Source organism: Choloepus didactylus, chromosome 2, assembly GCF_015220235.1.
Source record: "Choloepus didactylus isolate mChoDid1 chromosome 2, mChoDid1.pri, whole genome shotgun sequence".
Classification (NCBI taxonomy): Eukaryota; Metazoa; Chordata; class Mammalia; order Pilosa; family Megalonychidae; genus Choloepus; species Choloepus didactylus.
Window position 1 is genome coordinate 33,667,596 of NC_051308.1, and position 26,386 is coordinate 33,693,981.

At 38.8% G+C, this 26,386-nt stretch overlaps 1 protein-coding gene and 1 pseudogene across 1 annotated transcript in view; both read left to right on the forward strand.

The window, feature by feature from the left end:
• Window positions 1-8,506: 8,506 nt before the first annotated feature.
• Window positions 8,507-26,386, forward strand: part of ACBD3 (acyl-CoA binding domain containing 3) — a 64,968-nt gene continuing 47,088 nt past the window's right edge. Inside the window, exon 1 of the mRNA XM_037822784.1 lies at window positions 8,507-8,837. Within this exon, the coding sequence (XP_037678712.1) occupies window positions 8,552-8,837 (286 nt within the window). The 5' untranslated portion in view covers window positions 8,507-8,551. The remainder of the gene's footprint in view (window positions 8,838-26,386) is intronic.
• Window positions 8,948-23,628, forward strand: LOC119527073 (annotated as a pseudogene).

A 26,386-nucleotide genomic window follows, 5' to 3' on the forward strand; every position in this document is an offset into this window, starting at 1 on the left:
AGAACCAACAAAGCCAAAAGTTGGTTCTTTGAAAAGACCAATAAAACTGACAAATCTTTAGCTAGACTAACAGAAAAAAAGAGAGAGGGTGCAAATAATGAAAAATCAGAAATGAAATGTGGGACATTACTTTTGACCCAACAGAAATAAAAAAGGATTATAAGAAGATACTACAAACAATTGTACACCATCAAATTAGATAACCTAGATGAAATGGACAAATTCCTAGAAACATGCGGTCGCAGTTAATTCGTCTGGGGGGGGGGTGGCGGCCGGTTGCTAAATCCTAGGCTCTCAGGATTGCTCGGAGGGTACCGGCGGCGGGGGCTCTTTCCCGGAGGCGAGGGCAAGGCGGGGGACTTGGCCAGGTCCCCGGCGGAGGCGTGCAAAGTATGGAGGGCGGCGAAAAAGGAACAGGTGGGACACGTTTCTTTTAGGGTGAAGAAGCCAAGAGAGTTTTTTAGGGGAGAGTACAAGCTTATAACGGGCGGTTTAGAGGGCGGGGTAGCTGTAGAGGTTAAAGGCTTGGATTGGTTCTGAGAGGGCGCGGAGGTTGTCTTTGGTTGTTGGGTGTTGCACAATGATTGGTGCATGCGCACTGGTAGTAGGGGACGTTGCATTGTAACGGAGGGGTTGAGTGGTTAGACGAGGGAGGCGGTCTTACCCGGCAAGCTTCCTCCAACGGTTGGTTTTGGGTGAGGAATTGGGGCCTGCCTCCGGCCTCACCTTCTCAGGCCCGGGGGGCTGTGGAGGGCGCTGTCACCCGTACCCACTACCCTCCCCAGGGGTGGATCCGGTCCCCCGGCCCAGGCCCGCCAGGTTGAAGCACGTAATCAGTATCCCGCAGAAACACACAAACTACCTACAATGGCACAAGAAGAAATAAAATATCTCAACAGACCAATAACAAGAGAGAATCAGAACCCATAACCTCCTAACGAAGAAAAGCCCAGGACCAGATGACTTCACAGGTGAGTTTTCCCAAACATTCCCAGAAAAATTAACACCAACCCCACTCAAACTCTTTCAAAATATTGAAGAAGAGGGAATACTCCCTAACTCATTCTATGAGGCTAACATCATCCTAATACCAAAGCCAGATAAAAATATCATAAGAAAAGAAAATTATGCACCAATATCCCTTATGAATATAGATGCAAAAATTCTCAATAAAATACTAGCAAACTCAATCCAATAACATATTAAAAGAATTATACAACATGATCAAGTGAGATTTTTCCTAGATATACAAGGGTGGTTCAATATAAGAAAATCAATTAATGTAATACACCACAGTAATAGAATGAAGGAAAAAACACACATGATCATCTCAATTGATACAGAAAAGGCATTTGGCAAAATTCAGCACCTATTCTTGATAAAAACACTCAGGAAACTAGAAATAAAAGGAAACTTCCTCAATGTGATAAAGGGCATATATGAAATACCCACAGCTAAAATCATATTCAATGGTGAAAGACTGAAAGCTTTCCGTTTACGATCAGGAATAAGGTACGAAAAATAAATGAGGTATCCATTTGGAAAGGAAAAAGTAAAACTTTCCCTATTTGCATACATGATCCTATATATAGAAATCCTGAAAAACTGTATTTTCTGCATGATTTTTCTGTAAACCTATAGCTTCTCTAATAAATTTTTTAGAAAAAGATAAATAGCACCTGATACAAGTTCATGATAATTAGTATAGACACTGTCTGTCACAAGGGTGAGGGGATGGTTGCAAACTTGTGAGCATGTGCTCTACCCAAAGAGGCATCCTCCACACAGCTCCAGCTGAAACCGCCACCTATTAGCCCACTTTTCCACTGAAATAGCCCTTCCCTTTTTGGTTTGCATAAGTTTTCATTTCCTTTGTTTAAGCTCCAACCTCTTCATGTTTATTCAGAAGAAGCTTGCTTCACTACAAGAAAAGTTACTTTTTCCTTTCCCTTTGCAGCATCTGCTAAAGCCGGTTCTAGCCAGCCCTAGCCACTAGGGCAAGCAGTCAGGAGAAGCCCTGACCTAAAGTCCCCTTTGCCGAATTAAAATAGTAAAACTCACACCCACTGATCATGCTAAGCCACCATTTTTGTACATGCAATGCATGAAGTAGCATGATTTGGAACTGCACATGTACCACTTTAGCCTATCCCCTTAACTCATGTCATCTCACCCTTCTTTAGGCACTCCCTTAAGCCCACCTTCCCCAAATCGTATAAAATCCCCAGACTCCTTCTGCTCAGGGAGACAGATCTGAGCTGCTTGCAATAAACTTTCTTTTCTTGAAATCCTGGTGTCATGGCATTAACTTCTGTGCACATCAGGCAACGAGCTTATGCTGGGCGATAACTCTGCTCATTGTTGTTATGTACCAATGCCAGTCCAAAGTGGTCAGGTGTCTTAATGCCTTAAGGTAGGTAAGAAATCGGATTTTAAAATTCCGGATTTTAAAATGCTAGCAACCATGATGTTCTCATAAACATTGGGGACTGATGGCTTGACATGCTGAGCCCTCTGTCTTGGGGCTTGCCCCTATGAAGCTTGTTACTGCAAAGAAGAGGATAAACCTGCTTTATAATTGTGCCTAAGAGTCTCCCCTGAGTACTTCTTTGTTGCTCAGATGTGGCCCTCTCTCTCTAACTAAGCCACCTTGGCAGGTGAACTCACTGCCCTCCCCCCTACGGGGGACCTGATTCCCAGGGGTGTAAATCTCCCTGGCAATGCAGCATATGACTCCCGGGGATGAATCTGGACCCAGCATCCTGGGATTGAGAACATCTTCTTGACCAAAAGGGGGATGTGAAATGAAATGAAATAAAGCTTCACTGGCTTAGCAATTTCAATTGTAGTCGAGAGGTCACTCTGGTGGACATTCTTATACTCTATATAGATAACACGTTTTAGGTTTTAATATACTGGAATAGCTAGAAGCAGATACCTGAAACTATCAAACTCCAATCTAGTAGCCTTGACTCTTGAAGACGATTGTATAACAATGTAGATTACAAGGGCAATAGTGTGATTGTGAAAACCTTGTGGATTGCACTCCCTTTATCCAGTGTATGGATGGATAAGTAGATAAACGGGGACAAAAACTAAATGAAAAATAGGGTGGGATGGGGGGGATGATTTGGGTGTTCTTTTTTACTTTTATTTTTTATTTTTATTCTGATTCTTTCTAGTCTAAGGAAAATGTTCAAAAATAGATTGGGGTGATGAATACACAACTATATGATGGTGCTGTGAACAGCTGATTGTACACCATGGATGATTGTATGGTATGTGAATATATCTCAATAAAACTGAATTTAAAAAAATGCTAGCAACCAGTTGAAATTTAAAGCATTGTGGGGGTTAATTCTTACAAACCACATTAAAAATATTAATGGGATGGCTTTATCCTATTAGCCCTTAATTTGCAACCTCTCTTCTGCATTTTAATGGAGTGTTGTACGTAAGAATGGCCAATATTTATTAAAAGCTTACTATGTGCCAGACAGGCCCTTTCCTAAGTGCTTTACATGTATTCACCTATTCAATCCTCTCAATAGTCAAAATGTTGACTATTATTTTCCCAATTTTACAAATGAGGAAATAGAAGTTAAACAACCTGCTCAAGGTCACTGAGTTGGTAAATGAATTCCAGCCGTGGTTGCCTGGCCCTAATATAAGGCTTCTTACCTGGTCTTACCTACTGGACCCTGATTCCTTGAACTTAGCCACTAGACCCTTCACCTTTGTACTTCCTACAGTGCTAAGCATATGAGGCACTTCTTAATTGTACTGAACTGAACTGATATTGTATGTAATAGATGCAATTATACTTTCATTCATTCACTCAGTAAAACATTCTGGGTGCCTACCATCCACATTTCCTTTTCTGTGCTAGAGAGTATAGGGGTCCAAGGACATGGCCCTTGCCCTCCAGGTGCTTGCAGTTAAGGAGCACAAAATAACTATCACTACTCAAGTCCACTGAATTACTACATAAGATTAGCTGCAAAATTTTACTGAGTACCAATAATTAGTTCACTGCATAAAGCAGGAAACATAAAATTGACACCCTGGTGATCTAACAACATTTAACAGAGGAGATGAAAATATGCAGAGAACAGATGGACAAAGAACAAAAGGAAAGATTGATTTCAGGGAAGAAACTCCAGAAAGCATTTCAGAAATGTTAACACTTCTCCTGGCAAATGGCTGAAGGAAAAGAGCTTAACTGAAATTCACAAAGCAAAGTCATTAGATCCAAAAGTACCCACTTTTGATGACGGTAGCAGTTTATTGTGAGAATAATTAACAGTGCTGAATGGCATGTGAGTGTGGTGGAAAGGGGAAGTTTAGTCATATATGTCACCAGAAGGAAAGTTGGAGGTTAAAAAATGAGAATGTGTAACACAGTGAGTCTTGTAGTGGACAATGTCTGCGATTAATTGTACATAAGAAAGTCCTTTCATGATCTAGAGCAGATGTATGATACTATTATAAGAAGTTAATAATAGAGGGGTATATGGGGAAAAATGTACTTATTGCAAATTATGGACTATAATTAACAGTAATATTTCAATACTCTTTCATTCACAGTAACAAATGTACCACATCAATACTATGGGTCAATAATATGGGGGGATAAGGAGAATGGGAGGTGTTCTGGTTTTCTAATGCTGCAGTTATGCAAAATACCTGAAATGCATTGGCTTTTATAAAGGGGATATACTAGGTTACAAGTTTACAGTCCGAAGGCCAGGAAAATGTCCAAATTAAGGCATCAACAAGAGGATACCTTCACTGAAGAACGGCTGATGGCATCTGGAAAACCTCTGTTAGTCGGGAAGGCACGTGGCTAGCATCTGCTGATCCTTTGCTCTGGGGTTCTGGTTTCAAAATGGCTTTCTCCAAACTATCTCTGGGCTAGCATCTCCAAATGTCTCCAAGCATCTCCCCCAAAGTCTCTCTCAGCTGCTCTTGGGACATTTTGTCCTCTCAGCTTCTCTGGAGCAAACTCTGGGCTAGCATCTCAAAGCATCAGCAAGCATCTGGGTCTTGGCCTAGCATATCCCAGCACGTTTTTCATCTCTGCTCTCTGTGTGACCTCCCTTTAAAGGACTCCAGTAAACTAATCAAGACCACCCTGAATGGGTGGGGTCAAATCTCCATGGAAACATACAATCAAGAGGTCACACCCTAATCAAAAAGATTAATAAATCTGCCCCCACAAGATTGCATTAAAGAATATGGCTTTTAGGGGGACATTATATATCCAAACTGGCACAGGAGGATTAGGGTTTTCTTTTTTCTTTTTTGAAGTGATGAAAATGTTCTAAGTTTGATCATGGGGCTGTGCACATCTATGTGATGATACTGTGAACCAGTGATTGCATACTTCAATGGTTTTTATGCTGTGTGAATATATCTCAATAAAATAGCATTTAAAAAAAGTACCCTCTTTTGTATGGTAAGATCCTTGAAAGGTTTCAGAAAACATACCTTTTTGGTAATTCTGTGAAAACTCCTCACATATATAAGACAGGTGATGGAAAAGCAGGTAGTTCCTCTGAACTATTTATATAAATCAGATTCTACTGTGACAAACACATTATAACAATGTCTTTTGAAAAAGACATTTGAAGGGGGGAGGGAAGGATTACAAAAGGGCACAAGAAAACTTTTAGGGGTGATGGATATATTTGATATCTTGACTGTGGTAATGGTTTATGGGTATATTCATATGTCCAAACTTATCAAATTGTAAACTTTAAATATTTGCAGTTTATGGAACATCAATTATGCCTGAATAAAACTGCAAAAAAAGTTTCCTAGGTTCTTGCTATTGAAAGTGTAGAAGCAGACAGCAGACAGGCTCCCTCCAGACCTAGAAATTTGTAGCTTAATAAGCTGTCCAAGTAAATCCTATGTATATTAAAGTTTGACCTCTTATTATAAGGAATGTCTGGAATTCATCTCCCACAACAGGTTGTTAAAGGGAAGTGAGTTGTTAAAAAGGAAGTTATATTTCCTAATCTTTTTTAGATCATTAAGAGCAACTAACTACTGATGTCCCTTGATGGTTTTATTAGCAAGAGGAGTAGATGTTTGTTCTGGAAGATGTTCAAGTTCTTCAAGAATATTCAATATGCTAAGTTAAAAAAAAGTTGACAGTGATTAGTTGCTTACATTCTATCTATCCATCTGTAATCTGTAGGTTTTAATATTTATAGTCTTAAAAAATAACTTTTTTTCTGATTATAAAAGCAATGTTTATTGTAGAAACTTGGAAAACAGAAACTATAATTCCATGAGTAGAGTCATATACCCATCTCATTATCACTCACAATACTTATTGACTATTAAAGGTAGCCCAAACAAGGTAATTATATTTATGACTTCCTGGAGAGTCGGCCTTGTAACATGCATATTTTAAAACTGATTACAGCTAAATCTAAAAATCCAAAGCTAAGTGGAAGTCACTGGACCTGGAGTAGTAGAATTCGTTTTGAATCCCGTATAACTAGAAGTAAGTTTACCATAAAGTTAATGAAGTTCAAGCTTCAGAGTTCTTCACTTACACAGGCCCATTCTAAGGCCTTCAGAGGGGCCCCGGCAATATATTTACGTGGTCAAATGTTTTTGTAAAATTTGCAGAAGTAAGATATTTAAGACTACTGTCTCTTTCCATTCTGAATTTCCCTCCATTGCTCTTCTCATCTGCATTAGGTAGTGTTGGAATGGCCATCAGCTTTTTTTGGATCTGGCTAAAGTTACAATGATCGAGAAAGGGAGACATTTAATTTGGGTTTCATAGCATGCATTTATGTGGTTCATAGTCACTTCCGCATACCATTAAATTACTGCTCACTGTGGGTGGAGGAATGGCTTTCTGGAATACACCTACTGCTCATTATGCCAACTCAGCCAGTACCATGTCAAAAAGCTGCAGGGCCAGAGGGCAAAGGAATGTTGTGGTACCTGGCACAGTAAGTATGTAGGTAACAGAGGAGAAACAAGGTTTGAAATAAAAGGAATAAGAAGCTAGGTCATAGAAAATTCTTCCAACCACCAGAAGTAAAAAAATTATAAGTGGAGGGATCAATTTTCTCAACGCTTAATCAAAATGGAGGTTCTCACTCATCAGGATCTGCTTATGTCGTATACACAACTATAAATGCACCATACTTTCTTTTGTTTATGGGACATGAACTTGTAATTGTACTACAGTGAGTATGTGTGTATGAGTATGTGTGTATTTGAAGTTGCATGTTTTATTCATCCCAGTGGATCAGATCATGTCTTAATGTAGTAGAAAAATCTTGTCCTGAAAAACCCGGGGGTCCCAGTAAAAACCACATGGCCTTGAAATCTTACAATTCATATATAAGAGAAACTCCATAAAGGTTTTCCCAAATTTAACAATAACCCTAAAAAAGCACAAGATAGTTTCAGTAATAAGTTGTGAAGGTAAAAGAAACTTATAAGCAATAATAAACAAGGTGATCGACCATGCTAAAGAAAAGACTGATCTATTTTCTGTATAGAAAATATTGCAAATAAGTGTCAATATAAAAGGTGATCAAAGTATGCAGCCAAAAAACATGGGTATAATTATTATAAATGGTGTTTATAAAGTCTGGCAACAGGTGAATATACATAATATCACCGAGGACATAATCAATCCTTAAAAATAAAAAATTGTTTCCAGACTTTATGGACACTGAAGAATATCTGATGTTAACAAAAATTTTATGGCTATGTGTATATGTCTGTGGTTTTTGTTAACTTTTAAAAATGTAATTTGTGATTTCTTTCTCATTCTAAATTATATTCATTTTCCTAACTAACTTGCTGTTCGTATTTTTTTTTTTTTTTTTTTGTATTTTTTTCTTAAAGAGGACCCCACAAATTGCATGAGCCTCAGTTCTCGCAAAACCAGGATCTGGCCTCAGAGAACAACCTCAGAGAAACCACTGAATTTCTCTCAGCCTGTTTCCTCTTAAAAAAAAGTTGGCACTTGCCCTGCTTTATCCACCGAGTTGCTGTGAATACCAAACGAAATTGTTGCGCAAAAGACTTTGCCATTCACACAGCTCCTGACAAAAGTGAAGGCTCTCTGACCTGGAGGGTATCCTCTTCCCCACACAAAACCCCCACGCCGAGCTCTTCTAACTCAGCTCCGGCTGGACACTGACAGCCGCGGAACAAAACCTAGTACCACAGGCGGCTGGGGTAGGGGACGCTAAGATGTAGCACCCACTAACGTGGAGAAACTAGAGTTGGAGAGGATGGGGTGACGGTGGGGTTAGGACTATCCGCACGCGGGAAGGGGCGATGCTGCCAGCGAGAGTAAGAACTAGGGGGCGGGGCAGGTGGTCGCGGAGGAGGTGTGACTGATGCTCCCGGAGGGGGCGGGGCACCAGGTCTCAGCCCCTCTCCCGGAGCCCTCTATCGTCCACGGCAGCGGAAGTTCCGGTGTCGGTGAGGGGAGGTCAGAGGTCAGCAGGAAGTCGATACGTGGCCGCCGCCTGTCCCCGCCGAGGAGGCGCAGCAGCCGGAGATGGCGGCGGTCCTGAACGCAGAGCGACTCGAGGTCTCTGTGGACGGCCTCACGCTAAGCCCAGATCCGGAAGAGCGGCCGGGCGCGGAGGGAGCTCTGCTGCTGCCGCCACCGTTGCCGCCGCCCTCGCCTCCGGGGTCCGGCCGGGGCCCGGGCGCTCCAGGGGAGCAGCAGGAGCCGGGGGAGGCGGTGGCTGGTGGTGTGGCGGAGGAGGCGCGGCGGCTAGAACTGCACTGGGGCTTTGGCTTGGAGGAGCTCTACGGCCTGGCGCTGCGCTTCTTCAAAGGTGAGCTGAACCGGCCCCGCCGCCGCCGCCGCTTCTTGGGCGGCCCCGGGAGCCCGGCCCCGACTGTGGCCCCTAGGGTGACTGGACCAGTCTCCCTTACATCCACCGCGATGACCGGAGTAGGATTCCGTCCTTGGGGCTACCTGAAGCTTGTCACTGCCCGCTTGGCCACTAGGTCACACCCCATAGAGACCTGGAACCTTTGCTTAGCAGCTCAAGTCCCACCTCCCGGAGGTTACCAGGAGTATTTTTATTTGATTTAGTTTCTGGATTTCCAAGAGTCAGGGTACCTCTGTAAGCCCTCTCTGTCCCAGGGATCCCATGCTGGGATTTGGGGATTTTTTTTTTTTTAACCTTTGTTTTCCTTTTCCCGTTTCCCATGGCCTGGCACATTAGATCTCGCTGATTTTTCTCACTTTCACATAGTGGAATTTCCATAGCTTCCATACATACCTTTTCTAGGGAACCATAAACTCGAATAGGACTTTATCAGCTGGCAGAAGTGATGTGGCAGAGAGGAGGAAGTAAAGTATAAGCCAATACATCACCTCCGGCTTGTCAAACTCAGAAGAGAAAAGATGTCCACTGTTCTAGTAACTTCTAGATGGCTAAAATTTTACGTTGTAAGTAATTTGGAAGAGTGAATTCTCAGAAAGACCTAAAAAGTACCTTCTGTGCTTCTCGCGGAATTAATTGTATAATGTATTCTTTTCTTAGAGCGAGATTGTGGTATGTGGTATTTTTTTATTGGATGATTCACTTAGTCAAATGGTGGTGATATTGGTCACATGATTTTTTTCAGTGGGAAAGACTGATGAGAAGCCCGGCCCGTTAATTTGATTCTTAGAGAGATTTAGACTGGTGGGGTGGATGAGTGGGGAGAAGATTTTGGCCAGTAAGACTTTAAAAGTGGTTGCTAGGTTCCCTATACATTCCAGAACAGCATATTTATGACATTTTTCCTGGAGGGGGGAGTACCTTTTGGAGTATGTATTTACTACCCGAAGTTGAGTAGTTCACTATAGGGATACGTACTAAGGTTATTTGTTTCCTTTCAAAATAAGTTGTGCAAACTACTGAAAATGTTTCTTTTATAAATTTTCCAGAAAATTGATCATTTCACATTCATTGCATTTTTTTATTAGAGAAGTTGTGGGTTTACAGAACAATCATGCATAATGCATTCATTGCATTTTTTATTAAAAAGTTTTCCATTGAAATATTCATCATCATTGCACAATGAGTTCAGCCCTCTGTGCACTGTGTAGCTTGGGGAATTGGTAATGGCTAATGGGTTTTGGATCACTTGACCCTTAGGTCACTGGCTTGAATTTACAGTTTGCTGTGTTCATGATGTACTGCCACTTAACATAAAAATCTGGTGGTTTCTGTATAATTCATATAACTGCATGCTACCTTAAATTTTTATTCTTGGGACTTATTTTTCTAGTATTCAATAATAAAAACTATATTTAGCAGAGAGAGAATGTAAGAACTAAGATAAGAATCACCTTCTAATCTTAGCTTTAACCACATGACTGACAAAAAGATAAATGGGTAGTTTCATCTTTTGAGCCTATCTTCTCATTTGAAAATTGTAGTAAAAGATTTAAACGCCACATAATGTGCAGTAAATTTACCATAGCTTTGGGAGTCAGGAAGCTCTGGATTCTGGTTACCCTGTAAACTCCTAGATAATTAATTTTCTCTTCCTGGCTCAGTTTCCTCTAATATTAAAAAAAAAAAATAAAAAAAGTGGGGGGATGGGACTGGACTAAATGAGATTTGATGTCCCAGATTTAAGATTCAGTAGTTTAAACTTAACATTATTTTAACATGTTTGTTGAGTGATAGGAATTCCAGGGGAACCTATTGTTTGGGAGCCTAGTTGTCAGTCACCTTAGAGAAAAAAGCTGCATTGATATATATGGTTTATTTAGTTCCTAGGTTAAGCTTTCAAAGCAGTATACAAGTACTTAAAAGGAGAAATACCACAGCAACAATTACAAGCTACCTTTCTGCATGGATCATTACCTTGGTTAGCAGTGAAGAGGCTGTTAATAACAGATGTCTAATTGAAAAAATAAAAATAATAAGGGAAGATCCAAAAGCACTCAGGTTAATTATGGGAAGTGGGGTAAGCCAAGTGTTCCTGCCTTTTTTTGTTGTTGTTTTGCTGCCTTTGTTTTAATGTGTGAATTTTTCTAGTGCAGTACTTTCATTTTAATCAGTCTTGCAAGGACTTCTAATAGATCGCTGTTTTGTGATTTTGTACAAGTATCTCACAGGAATTAGATATAACATTACATTATCTTTTCTGCTCTGGGGTATATATGAATCTTGAAAGCATGGATCTCTTTTTAAGTTTAAAATAACTTAGATTGAGACTCAGGAACCCATTGTGACAACTACCTACCCTCTAAATTTTGTGAATGTAAAAGTAAAATAATAGATGAAACTATAGGCAATTGTTATAACACATTTTACCATCTAAATTCTATTTAGTAGACATTTGAATCCTTAAAATGAATCAAGTTTTATATTAGGTTAGCACTGTGGGTGAATAGTACATTACTTCTTGCCATACAGGAAGATGAGTTAAAGGTCCAGTGACAACTGCAGTGCACTGTGAAGGATTGAGAGAGCAGATGCCATTCCACAGAGGGGGAAAGGGCAAAAGTCATGAAGGTCTGAAAGAACATGTGTGTCTGGGAAATGGTAAAAATGAAGTAGTTTGACCCAGAGAACTAGAAGGTAAGTTGGACTCAGATCCTGGAGGGACTTGAATGCTGGTGTAAATAGTTTGGCCTTTTTTTTTTTCATTAGACAGTGGGGAATCATTGAAGATTTTTAAAGGGAGGACCCAAGTTTCCCAATTCTAGTTTGGCAAAGTTTAACCTGAATTATATGAGTTTCTTCTCTCCTTGGGTTGAGGACCAGTTGGACTGTAGCCTTTATATTTTTATACTTTTTGGGTGGTTACCTGGAGAGTTGTAGTTTGCTTTTTAAGAGTTCTTGGTGACTAGATTTTTCTTCTCAAAATACTTTATTGCCTCATTAAATTATGTTGGTAGTTCATTGCATTACTTTAAAATTCCAGAGTAATAATTGCTACCATTGAGCAGATGTTCACTAAATGTCAGATATTATTCTGAAAGTTGTATATATACTGTTTTGTTTAGTCCTCTCACCAGTCCTTCAGTGAGGGTATCATCCCTGTTTCTTAGTTGAGGAACCTGACCCAGGCCACTTAGTTTTTATTAGCAAGAGGCAGGGTTGGTTCTGTCTGTCTAAAGACAGTTTTTCCCACTACAGGAGGAACCCTGTATTCTGATGGCGTACTGAGAAAAATACTCAAAACAACCTACTCTGTTATCTTGTCACATTTTGGAATGTTTTTAATGTATTTGCTTGTAAGTATTAATGATCTAAGTTGATTAAGTTTTTCAAAGCATGATTACTTTATTGAGAGTCTCTTCAGATATCTGGAAAAGGAAAGTGTGGGCTGGAGAACCTTCTACTCTGAATTCTTATGTACTAGCAGGTTTGAAATTTTGAATGTAATGGAAAAATCCCCTCCCAAGGACTGAAGTAAATGTGCCCACCAAAAAAATTGTTATACTAAATCCCATTGCTGTTAATATAATATTTGAACTTTTCTGTGGAATGAATTAATCTCATCTTTTGGGAGGTCTGCATTTAGTTAACACAGTCATTGTTTGTGTCACCTCTTTTACTGTTGTAAACTTAAAATGGATGTGGAAAATTTTCTTTTTTTTTTTTTTTAATTTTATTTTCAACTTTTTATTATGGAGAATTTTGAACGTACACGAAAACTGACAGAATAGTGTAGTGAACCTCCATGTACCTGTTCCCAAGCTAGACACACCCCATCCATTTCCCAGGTCATCTGTAAATATTTCATATATATGTCTAAAAGATATAGTCAAGTGATCAAATTTCAGGTTTCATAAATGTCATAACTGTGTTTTTAAAAAAACAGTTTGTTTAAATAAGTATATAACTGAGTGTAATTAACAGCAATACTAGCAGAAATACATTAACTATTTCTTAAAGAAACTGAGTCAGAAATTTAAGTCTCTCCAAACCCAACCATAGTTTCCTTTACCTTTCACATATGTAGTTAAAGTTATCTCCCTCCCCCCTTTATTTCCCCTGCATTTTGTTGAAGAAGTTGGGTGGTTATTCGGTGGATTTTGTTGATTGCATCCCTGTGGTTAGCATATTTCTCTAATTTTTGTGTTTCCTGTAGTTGGATCTATAGACTTGATCAGGTTCTAGTTTTTTGGCAAGGCTACTTCATGCTGTGTCCTTTCATCCGTGAGGCCAATAATGTCTGTTTTAGTGATGTTAAGAGTGTTGATGATCAGTATCTGGGTCTGTTAATTCATTAGGGATTGAAAAATATTGATATTCTAATTGTCTCTCCTTCATTGGAATGCTTTTCTTCTGCAATTTGATTTCCTAGGGGTGCAGTTCAGATAAGAAAGGAAAGATTAAGTGTTTTTTCCCATTTTATTAGTTTTCAAAATGAGTTATTTATCTAGCAACCTCAAAAGATGGCAGTTTTTAAAATTTTATTATGAACTCATGCTTTAAATATATTTGATAGTTTTTTTGTTTTTGTTTTTGCTATTATTAGTATTGATGCTCTAATTCTACTGCTTTTGGCCAGTGGGGGCCTCTTCAAATTGGATCCTGAGTTCCTAGCTTCCTTGCTGTCTGGTATGAAAAAATGTTCCAGGTTCATCTTAACACATTTCCCGCCTCAGACCAGGAATCAGCCATTTCTCCAAAGAGCCAGGGTTCCTTTTAGTGAGAAATGGCATTTAAAGAACCATAATCTGATACCAGGGATAGCTCATTGCTCATTGTTACTGAATTGGTCATTGTTTCTAGGCTTTTTCAATAGCCTCTCTGGTGTGTTGGGGGAGGGAGATAACTTTAACTATATATGTGAAAGGTAAAGGAAACTATGGTTGGGTTGGGAGAGACTTAAATTTCTGACTCAGTTTCTTTAAGAAATAGTTAATGTATTTCTGCTAGTATTGCTGTTAATTACACTCAGTTATATTCCTGACAGCAGAGAGAGGCAATCATATGGAAATCCTGGAATAGTTCCATTTCCTGTTGTCTTTCCTTAAACATAGGCATCAATAAGAACTTTTATAAATGGGCTTATTAACATTTTAAAATACTATATAGCTGTAATTTATTCATTGACAACTTATATGTAATTAGCTTATGCCCCCTGAACCTGGGCAGCCTAGCCTCAGAAAATTTCAAGTTTAATTGTTACTAACAGCCATTACATTTTTTTAAAATTCAGTTTTATTGAGATACGTTCACATACCATACAGTCATCCATGGTGTACAATCAGCTGTTCACAGTACCATCATACAGTTGTGCATTCATTACCCCAATCTATTTTTTGAACATTTTCCTTGTACCAGAAAAAGTGAAAATAAGAATAAAAACTAAAAGTAAAGAACACCCAAATCACCACCCCACCCACCATGTTTGTCATTTAGTTTTTTTGCCCCCATTTTTCTACTCATCCATCCATAAGTGTGATCCATAAGGAGTGTGATCCATAAGGCTTTTGCAGTTACAGTGTCACCTCTTGTAAGCTACATTGCTATACAGTCATCTTCAAGAGTCAAGGCTACTGGGTTGCTTTTTGATAGTTGCAGGTATTTACTTCTAGGTATTCCAGTGCATTAAAACCTAAAAAGGATTGTCTGTATAGTGCATAAGAATGCCCACCAGAGTGACCTCTTGACTCCATTTGTAATCTCTCAGCTATTGAAGCTTTATTTTGTTTCACTTCACATCCCCCTTTTGATCAAGATGTTCTCAATCCCACGATGTTGGGTCCAGATTCATCCCCGGGAGTCATATCCTGCGTTGCCAGGGAGATATGTACACTTGAGAGTCAGATCCCACATGGAGGGGAGGGCAGCGAGTTCACCTGCCCAGTTGGCTTAGCTAGAGAGAGAGGGCCACATCTGAGCAACAGAGGTACTCAGGGGGAGACTCTTAGGCTATAAGCAGGTTGAACATCTGATTTTTGATTTGCTAGTTCATATTAAATTTGAACTGGACTAAGTTTCCTTTAAAGACTGAATTCAAGGACATGTGTACGTATATTTTTAATATAAATGATTTTAACAGTTGCCTGAGGCCCCCCTCCTCTCCTTTATTTACTACACAAAGGAGAAATTTACACAAATCATATGTGTATAGGTTGGTGAGCTTGAACGCACTAGTTTAACCAGCACCCAAGAGGAGATGTTTACCTTTAACACCTAATTAAAATGAGAGCCACTAAGGAGAAGTATTATCTCCACTTTTTAAACTGAGGGTTAAAAACTTTCAACTTGTCTGTGCTTTCTAGTTAGTAAATTTAGGAAGGTGGCCCTGGAGTTAACACTGCCTGGGGTATGTTTTCCTCCTGGCTCTGCCACTTAATTGTTTAAACTCTTAGTGTCTGCCTTTTTTCAAAGGTTTGTTTTAAGAATTATAAGAAGGTATATATATATTAACTCTTAGAGTACCTGGCAATTGATATTCTGTGGCTGTTTATATTGTTGAAGAGGAGGGATTACCCAGAATTGATTATGGGGTGTGTTGGATTAATGCAGGAAAAGTCTTAGCTTTATTAAGCACTTACTACAAACCAAGCAGTTTCCAAGGTGTTTTATATTCATTGACTCAAGAATATTGCATTGTATTATCCTTTCTTGTACGTGGTTTAGGACTTTGTCAATCAGGTTTCTTTTCTTAGTCTAACATTTATTTCCTTTCATTGTCACTGGTATATTTTGGGGTTTTAAATCCAACATGGTAGAGATGTGGTTTTAGTATTTCTAAAAGAAATTTTTTCAAAGTGTGTTCTGTGTCAGGTAACAATGTGATGTAGCCATGAAGGAAAACAGGTTTGATTTGGGGCTGCTTTGGTGGAAATATGATATCTTGACTGAGGGAAGGGAGGGATGGTCCCACTTTCTTCTGCACAAATCATACAAGCCCTAGATACTTCTTTAAGTTTGGGGTATCATCCTTTGGGGTGGCTAAGGACAAAATGAAGCTCATTCAGAGGAGAGCAACTTGTAGAGTGTAGGAATTCAAATCCCATGCCATCATTATTATAATATCTACTATTTAGTCAGTGTCTACTCTATGGAGGCATTACACCAAGCACTTTGTAACACATTATTTCTTATCCTCACAAGAATCCTAAGGACAAGTATTATCTCCACTTTTTAAACTGAGGGTTAAAAACTTTCAACTTGTCTGTGCTTTCTAGTTAGTAAATAGCAAAGCTGGGATTTAAATTTAGATCTTTTTATCTTGTGAGGTAAGATTAAACCGGGATATTTAGCTTAGAGAATAGAGAACCCAGGGCAAACATGATGGGTATTTTATGACTTTTTTGAGGTCTGGTCTATGATGTGTTTTAGTTAACCCTGAGGACTAGAAATAGACCCTGTGGATAGAAATTAGAGATACCAACGCAAAATAAAGAACTAAGACTCCCAGCTCTCCGAAGATGGAATAGACTCCTTTGGGATAGTGAGTTCCCATCACCAGAAGTGTTCAAGCATAGGTTAGCAATTGCTGTGTGGAAATGTAGAGGGGATTTGAGCTTTTGGTTGTGTAATTCAGTCATTTGTTTTTATTATCCCTTCTAACCCATAGACCTTATAGCCTTCATTTCATCAAATGAATGCTAGAAGGGACGTTGAAATAATTTGGTACATCCATTTACCTTTGCCTCCAGAGAGAGGAGAAAAATATGATTTTTCCTGTAAACTTATTCTGGGCAGTTGAGGTGTGAGCCTGATAACCTTTTTTATAATTAATTTCAGGTGGAAGGGACTCCATTTTAATCTTCCAGAGCTTTGGGTTTGGCAACTGTGATTATAAAGCTATTACCAAATTATGCTGCCTTATTAGAACTGTAAAGTTAAATAGTTATGAATTTAACAAGAACTTAGGACCCATTTCTATTTTATTTGCTGGGGAAAATGTGTTTGTGTGTTGTGTTCATTTTCTGTTGCCGCTTAACAAATTAACACAAATTTAGTGGCTTAAAACAACACATATTTATTCTCTTAAAGTCCTAGAGGTCAGAAGTTCAAAATGGGTCTTACTGGATTAAAATCGAGGTGTCTACAGGGTTTTGTTCCTTCTGGAGGCTCTAGGGGATAATCCTAGATAATTCCTTACCTTTTCTACCTTCTAGAGGCTTATGGCCTCTTCTTCCATCTTCAAAGCCAACAGCATAGCATCTTCAATTCTCTGACTCTTTTGCCTCCTTTCCTTGAAGTAACCACTCTCAGTTATTTTAACTGTTTATTTTGGTATTCTCCATTTTCCTGCTGCTTCTTGAATTTAAAAAAAAAAAAAAATTCTACCTCACTTATGATTGTTTCTCTTACTCCTTCCCTCTTCCAAACTCCTAACTTTATAATGTTACATTTTGTGGTTAAATCAATATTTACTATATTAGTGAGTTTTATTCATAACTGAGACAGATTGTGTGTTTTGATTACATTTTAGTTCTTGTGCAAATTCTTGTCTTTTGTGAAATTAGAGACAATTATTTGTTTTCTTTGACCTCAAATAAACTTTTTTTTTTAAAAGGCATTCTTCCTAGATGCTCTTAAATTCTTGATCCATTCTTAGCTTTCTGCCTTCTAGGCCTGCTGCCCAGCTGTCATTCTGGAAATTACCATGGCCACTCTACAGTGTTAGATTCTCTTTTCTGTGAATTCCTTAATTTTTTATTGTTGTTAATTCCTTTACTTTGGAAGTACATATCCTCTGATAACTTCTTGAGAAAAGGGTACATGGGAAATAAAGTTTTTTAGACCTTTCCTATCCAAAAATGTATTTGCTTTACTGTCACAATTGATTGATATGATTGGGTGTAAAAATCTAGATTGGAAATAACTCCCCCCTAGAATGTTAAAGGCATTATTCCTTTGTTTTCTAGTTTTCAGTATTCTTCTTAAGAAGTCATTCTGATTCTTGTGATCTGTTTTTCTCTTTGGAAGTTCTTAGGATCTTCTCTTTATCACCACTGTTCAGAAATTTCTCAATTATTGTCCTTTTTGTTTGTTTTATTTTTTACCAAATGATGGTGCTGAACATTGGGTAGTACTTTTAGTCTGGAAATGTGTGTCCTTAATTTCTGGAAAATTTTCTTATGTTATTTTTTTCTATAATTTCCCCTCCTTTTCTCTGTTTCCACTCTCTGGTACCGTTACTATTCCAGTATTCAGTCATCTGGATTGAACTAATTTTCTTATCTTTTCTCTCCTGTTTTCCATCTTTGACTTCTTCTTCTGTTTTCTGGGAGATAGCCCCATCTCTGTCTTCCAACCTATTAATTTTTTTTTTAACTTCCGTTTTTACATTTTTTATTTCCAGGAGTTTTTTTTTTAATTGTTCTCTGAATGTTCTTTCTAGTATCTTGTTTGTCTTTATGGATGCAATCATTTCTGTCTTTGAAGATGTTAAATATAATTTTTGAATTTTGTTTTGTTTTTTAGTTTCTTTCAGACTCCCCCCCACCCCTTGGAAGCGCTCTTCAGTTGTCTGCTAATTCTGAACAGCTAATTATAACCTTTAATAGAAGCTTCTAGTGTGGAGTGATGAAGCAAAGGTTTCATTGGGGAACCCTCAAACATTAGTATCTGTAGATCTTTTCTTCCAAGTCACTTTTTCTAGAAAATTCTCCTTTCTTCTTCCTGGAATGTATGAAACTGACTGCCAGCATTCAGGAACTGAGTAGGAAAAGGAGCAGGCAGGTGGAAGTTGCTCACCGTTTAATAAGGGAAATTTCATTTCTGTTGTTTTTAGTCTGGCGTTTCACACCAATCCTTGCTCTATCTGTAGCTTCTCCAGTTCATTTTCTCTAGTAAACATCTAGCCCTCTGCTAAAGTAGGAGCAAGTTAGCGGTCTGCCTGCTTGGGGTTGGTACATACAATGGGAGGGAAGGTATTTACCTGCTTCTTATATATACTTTAGACCAAAGGTCCTGTTTACATCTAGACTCCAGCTTTTAAACCTGTTATCTTCCATTTTAAAATGTACACCATTTTTAAGTGTACAGTTCAGTGACATTAATTACATTCAGTATGTTGTGCAACCATCACCGTGTTCCATTACCAAAACTTTTCAACAGACTTTGTCTCCATTGAGCAAAAACTCCCCATTCCTCTGCCCCAGACACTAAGCTTCTAATCTACTTTCTTTTTCTTTTAATTTTTATTCTAGTAACATATATGACCTAAAATTTCCCCTTTTAACACATTCACATATGATACAGTGCTGTTAATTACATTTACAATGTTGTGTTACCATCACCACTATCCCTTACCAAAACTTTACAGTCAACCTTAATAAAAATTATGTGTAATTTAAGCTTTAACTCCCCCTTCCCTACTCTCAACACAGTCCCTTGTACCTATATTCTAGATTCTGACTCATCATAGTTTGCTTATTTATTTCATATCAGTGGGATTGTACAGTATTTGTCCTTTTGTGTCTGCCTTATTTCATTCATCTTGATGTCTTCAGGGTTCATCCATGTTGTCACTTGAATCAGAACTTTAGAACTTCATTCCCTGTTTACAGCTGAGTAATATTCTACTTTATATATTGTGCCAGTTTGAACGTATTATGTCCCCCAAAACGCCATTATCTTTGATGAAATCTTGAGTGGGCAGACGTGTCAGTGTTGATTAGATTGTAATTCTTTGAGTGTTTCCATGGAGATGTGCCCCACCCAACCGTGGTGATGACTCTGGATAGTTTCCATGGAGGTGTGGCCCCACCCATTCAGCATGGGCTCTGATGAGTTTATTGGAGCACTATATAAGCTCAGACAGAAGGAGCAAACTTGCTACAGCCAAGAGGGACACTTTGAAGAATGCACAGAAGCTGAGAGAGTGGCTGCAGGTGAAAGTTTGAAGATGGCTGTTGAAAGCAGACTTTTGCTCTGGAGAAGTTAAGAGAGGACAAACACCCCAAGAGCAACTAAGAGTGACATTTTTGAGGAACTGCAGCCTAGAGAGGAACGTCTTGGGAGAAAGCCATTTTGAAACCAGAACTTTGGAGCAGATGCCAGCCATGTGCCTTCCCAGCTAACAGATTTTCCAGACACAATTGGCTATTCTCCAGTGAAGGTACCCATTGTTGATGGACACTTTATGGCCTTAAGACTGTAACTTTGTAACCAAATAAACCCCCTTTTATAAAAGCCAATTGATTTCTGGTGTTTTGCATTCAGGCAGCATTAGTAAACTATAACATTAATACATACCCCATTTTGTTTATCCATTTATCGGTTGGTGGATACTTGGGTTGCTTCATTTTTTAGCAGTTGTGAATAATGCCGCTGTGCACATCGATGTGCAAATATCTGTTCAAGGCCCTGCTTTCAGTTCTTTTGGGTATATACCTAGAAGGTGGATTGCTGAGTCAAATGGTTATTCTATACTTCATTGAGGAACCACCAAACTGTCTCCTGTAGCAGCTACACCATTTTACATTCCCACCAGCAATGAATGAGTGTTCCTATTTCTCTGCATCCTCTTCAACATTTATAACTTTCCATTTCTTTAGCAGTAGCCATTCTAAGCGTGTGAAATGGTATCATTATGGTTTTGATTTGCATTTCCCTAATAGCTAATGATGTTGAGCATCTTTTCATGTGCTTTCTAACCATTTTATGTATCTTCTTTGGAGAGATGTCTGTTCAAGTCTTTTGCCCATTCTTTTAATTGAACTCGAAATGAAGTCCTGATGTGTGCGACAACATGGATGAACCTTGAGGACGTTATTTTGAGTGAAATAAGCCAGATACAAAACGACAAATACTGTATGATCTCACTAAGATGAACTAAATATAATGAGTAAACTCATGGAGTTAGTATCTAGGATATAGGTTACCAGAAGATAGAATGAAGGTAGAGAATGGGGAGCTGATGCTTAATTTGTGCAGAATTTTTAATAAGGTTGATTGTAAATGTTTGGAAATGGATAGAAGTGATGGTAGCACATTATTGTGAGTATAACTAACAGCACTGAATCATGTGTTTAAGTGTGATTGAAAGGGGAAGTTTATGGTCATGTATGTCAGCAGAAGGAAAGCTAGATTATGAGATGTGGGAATGTATAACATAGTGAACCCTGTTTTGAACCATGAAGGTATTTAATGATACAAAGAAAAGAATGTTCCTCCATGAACTAGAACAAATGTATGTCACTATTACAAGGGGTTAATAATAGGGTGGTGTATTTGAAAAAATTAACCTAATGCAAACTATGGACTATAGGTAACAGTGATGTTATAGTATTCTTCCATCATTTGTAACAAAGGTACCAGACCAATGCTAAGTGTCAGTAATAGGGCATAAGGGGCATGGGGTTTTCTCTTGTTTTGGAGCAATGAAAGTATTCTAAAATTGGCTGTGGTGATGAAAAGCACATATCTGTGATTATACTGAGAGCCGTTGATTATACCTATTGGATGGATTGTATGCTGTGTGAATAAAACTGCTTTAAAGAAAAAATCATAGGAACCACAAGAAGACTAGAAAGGAAATGTGTAACTTCTGAACTACCAAGGGAAGACTGGAAAAAATAAAACTTGATCACTCTTTAAAAAAAAAAAAAAAAAGAATGTATTGCCATACAACAAAAATGTGTGGGGTACGGGGAAAGAAAAATATAAGAAGAATATATGAAATCAAGTTGGTATCAAACATGATTGTTACAGAATTAGGTTGTTAAATTTTAGGCCCAATGTAACCATAAAGAAAATACATGAAAAATACAGCCAGAGGAAATGAAAAGGGACTCAAAATGGTACAATACAAAAAAATAAAGCAAGTATGAAAGTAGGCATTAATGGAGGTATGGCTCAAAAAAAGTATGAGTTACAAAGACAAAATATCAAAATGGCAGAAGGTCCTACATTATCAGTAGTGACCTTAAATGTTAATGGATTAAACTCTCCAGCCAAATGACAGTGATCTGCAGAATGAATAAAAAAGCGTGACCCAACTATATTCTATTTACAAGCAGCTCACCTTAAATTCAAAGAAACAAATAGGTTGAAAGTGAAAGGATGATATACACACACACACACACACACACACACGCACACACCATGCAGGCAGTAACCAAAAGAGAGCTGGGGTAGCTGTACCATTATTAGATAAAATAGATTTAGGCGCTTTATAACCACAAGGATGGAGTGAGCCCGTGCCAGGCCGGCTCCAGCCAGGAAAGCAGGGCAGGAGAGTGAGGTTGATGCCCGGTGGCAGGGTGAGCGCGGCATCCGGCGCTTCTCATTGCCACAGAGCAAGGAGGGGGTGGGGTACAGCACGGTCATGGGCTACCGCTCTCAGGCTTTTTCCCTTCTGTAACTCCACCAGAAAAGTTTTTTTGTTTCCCAGCTGATTTTGGCATCACCAAGGGAGCTCTTTATTATTATTTTTTTTACACTTTATTTTGAAATAAATTCAAAGTTATAGGAACAGTTGCAAAAACAATACAAACCCCATACACAGAACTCCAGCATTCCCTAACCACCCCCCTATACCCCGATCCAACTTTAGCATGTTGTCACACTGCTATTTCTTTCCCTCCCTCCGTCCCTCTCTCTCTCCCTATCTATCATCCATCATCTATTGCTCTGTCTTCTCACCAAGGGAACTCTTTAAAATGACACCTCTCCAGATTGCACTGATGGACATTGGAAACATGGGCCAGTCAGTGGACATCAGTAGGCTTCAACTGGCTGTGGCTGAACGCCAGTCAGAATTGCTGACCCAGAGTAAGGCCAGCTTCCCTAGAATCCTCAGTCACCCAGATCCAGATTCTTCCGATTCTGGATTTGACAGCTTCGTTGCCTCTCAGATCACGAAAGCTTTAGTCAGTGGACCAAAGCCACCGATGGAAAGCCACTATTGTCCGCCACCTCCTCTCCACAATTGTGAGGATGAACTGGCTTGGCTAAATCCAACAGAGCCTGACCACACGATTCAGTGGGATAAATTGATGTGTTTGAGACTAGCACTGGTGTAGAGATTAAGCGAATAATGGCCAAAATTTTAAAAAGCCCCTTCTCCCCAACAAACACAGCTCCTTGGTGAGTTGGAAAAAGACCTCAAACTTGTTTATCATATTGGCCTCATTCCAGCCAAACTTCCTGACCTAGTGGAAAACAGTCCCTTGTCACTACAGAAATTTTACTGAAGTTAATGCAGTTGAGCCAGATAACATGAGTGTTTTTCACTTCTGGTCAGTATATCCATTACATATATATATCCTTACATTCTTTGGAAGTTGTGAATTGATGAACTACAGCTGTTGCTCTGCCTCCTGAATTTATTCACCTTTATATATCAAATTGTATCTCTACTTGTGAACAAATTAAGAAGAAATATATGCAGAATTTTTTGATACATTTCATATGTCTTTCTCCAATCCTTAATCTGTAACAAAATTATTAATGTGCAGGACTTGTTTGTAAAGTACAGCTATTCTATACTGAATTCAGTAGGATACAAGAGGCTGCTGGCCTTTTCCAGTTTTTGAAGACATTGGATACTGGGGAAACACCTTCTGAGACCAAAATGTCAAAATAATACCTCATAAGAACCACCCTGTTTATTCTTCAGCTGTACTGTGATTTAACTTTGAAAACTGTTAAAAACCTTGCGTGGTTTGCTTGTTGTAATGTATATAAACAAATCTACTTAACCAAGTTTTGCTTTTCTGGATGATTTTTTCCTTTAGATGAATTTTTGATAAGAACTTGGAAAAATGTCTCTTTAGATTTCTTGCTGATAATTATCCACAGGAGGAATGGTTATCCCCCCAAAAACAGCTGTTGCAAAAAAGTAAATGAGTCTTTAGCACTAAATAGCAAAGTGCCTGTTTTTGTTTAAAAAATAAGTTACAGGCTTATTTTTTTTTAATCATCATTTTATTGAGATATATTCACATACCACGCAGTCATACAAAACAAATCGTACTTTCGATTGTTTACAGTACCATTACATAGTTGTACATTCATCACCTAAATCAATCCCTGACACCTTCATTAGCACACACACAAAAATAACAAGAATAATAATTAGAGTGAAAAAGAGCAATTGAAGTAAAAAAGAACACTGGGTACCTTTGTCTGTTTCCTTCCCCTACTTTTCTACACATCCATCCATAAACTAGACAAAGTGGAGTTTGGTCCTTATGGCTTTCCCAATCCCATTGTCACCCCTCATAAGCTACATTTTTATACAACTGTCTTCGAGATTCATGGGTTCTGGGTTGTAGTTTGATAGTTTCAGGTATCCACCACCAGCTACCCCAATTCTTTAGAACCTAAAAAGGGTTGTCTAAAGTGTGCGTAAGAGTGCCCACCAGAGTGATCTCTTGGCTCGTTTAGGAATCTCTCTGCCACTGAAGCTTATTTCATTTCCTTTCACATCCCCCTTTTGGTCAAGAAGATGTTCTCCGTCCCACGATGCCGGGTCTACATTCCTCCCCGGGAGTCACATTCCACGTTGCCAGGGAGATTCACTCCCCTGGGTGTCTGATCCCACATAGGGGGGAGGGCAGTGATTTCACCTTTCAAGTTGGCTTAGCCAGAGAGAGAGGGCCACATCTGAGCAACAAAGAGGCATTCAGGAGGAGACTCTTAGGGAGGCCTAGCCTCTCCTTTGCAGCAACCGTCTTCCCAAGGGTAAAACTTATGGTAGAGGGCTCAACCCATCAAACCACCAGTCCCCTATGTCTGTGGTCATGTTAGCAACCATGGAGGTGGGGTAGGCGAATACCCCTGCATTCTCCACAGGCTCCTCAAGGGGGCACTACATCTTTTTTTTTTTCCTTGTTTTTCTTTTCTTTTTTTTTTTTTTTTAACTTTCCCTTCTTTTTTAAATCAACTGTATGAAAAAAAAAGTTAAAAAGAAAACAAACATACAATAAAAGAACATTTCAAAGAGACCATAACAAGGGGGTAAGAAAAAGACAACTAACCTAAGATAACTGCTTAACTTCCAACATGTTCCTACTTTACCCCAAGAAAGTTACATAATATAGCAACATTTCTGTGAACTTGTTCCTACTATATCCATCAGAAATTAACAGACCATAGTCATTTCTGGGCATCCCCAGAACGTTAGCTTATCTGTTCTTGGATTATTGTTCCTCCTTCCTTAATTGCTCTCTACTGCTAGTTCGCCTACATTCTACATTATAAACCATTTGTTTTACATTTTTCAAAGTTCACATTAGTGGTAGCATATAATATTTCTCTTTTTGTGCCTGGCTTATTTCGCTCAGCATTATGTCTTCAAGGTTCATCCATGTTGTCATATGTTTCACGAGATCGTTCCTTCTTACTGCCGCGTAGTATTCCATCGTGTGTATATACCACATTTTATTTATCCACTCATCTGTTGAAGGACATCTGGGTTGTTTCCATCTCTTGGCAATTGTGAATAATGCTGCTATGAACATTGGCGTGCAGATATCTGTTCGTGTCACTGCTTTCCGATCTTCCGGGTATATACCGAGAAGTGCAATCGCTGGATCGAATGGTAGCTCTATATCTAGTTTTCTAAGGAACTGCCAGACTGACTTCCAGAGTGGCTGAACCATTATACAGTCCCACCAACAATGAATAAGAGTTCCAATTTCTCCACATCCCCTCCAGCATTTGTAGTTTCCTGTTTGTTTAATGGCAGCCATTCTAACCGGTGTTAGATGGTATCTCATTGTGGTCTTAATTTGCATCTCTCTAATAGCTAGTGAAGCTGAACATTTTTTCATGTGTTTCGTGGCCATTTGTATTTCCTCTTCAGAGAACTGTCTTTTCATATCTTTTGCCCATTTTATAATTGGGCCGTCTGTACTATTGTAATTGAGTTGTAGGATTTCTTTGTATATGCAAGATATCAGTCTTTTGTCAGATACATGGTTTCCAAAAATTTTTTCCCATTGAGTTGGCTGCCTCTTTACCTTTTTGAGAAATTCCTTTGAGGTGCAGAAACTTCTAAGCTTGAGGAGTTCCCATTTATCTATTTTCTCTTTTGTTGCTTGTGCTTTGGGTGTAATGTCTAGGAAGTGGCCGCCTAATACAAGGTCTTGAAGATGTTTTCCTACATTATCTTCTAGGAGTTTTATGGTACTTTCTTTTATATTGAGATCTTTGGTCCATTTTGAGTTAATTTTTGTGTAGGGGGTGAGGTAGGGGTCCTCTTTCATTCTTTTGCATATGGATATCCAACTCTCCCAGCCCCATTTGTTGAAAAGACCATTATGGCTCAGTTCGGTGACTTTGGGGACCTTATTATCAAAGATCAGTCGGCCATAGATCTGAGGGTCTATCTCTGAATTCTCAATTCGATTCCATTGATCTATATGTCTATCTTTGTGCCAGTACCATGCTGTTTTGGCAACTGTGGCTTTATAATAAGCTTCAAAGTCAGGGAGTGT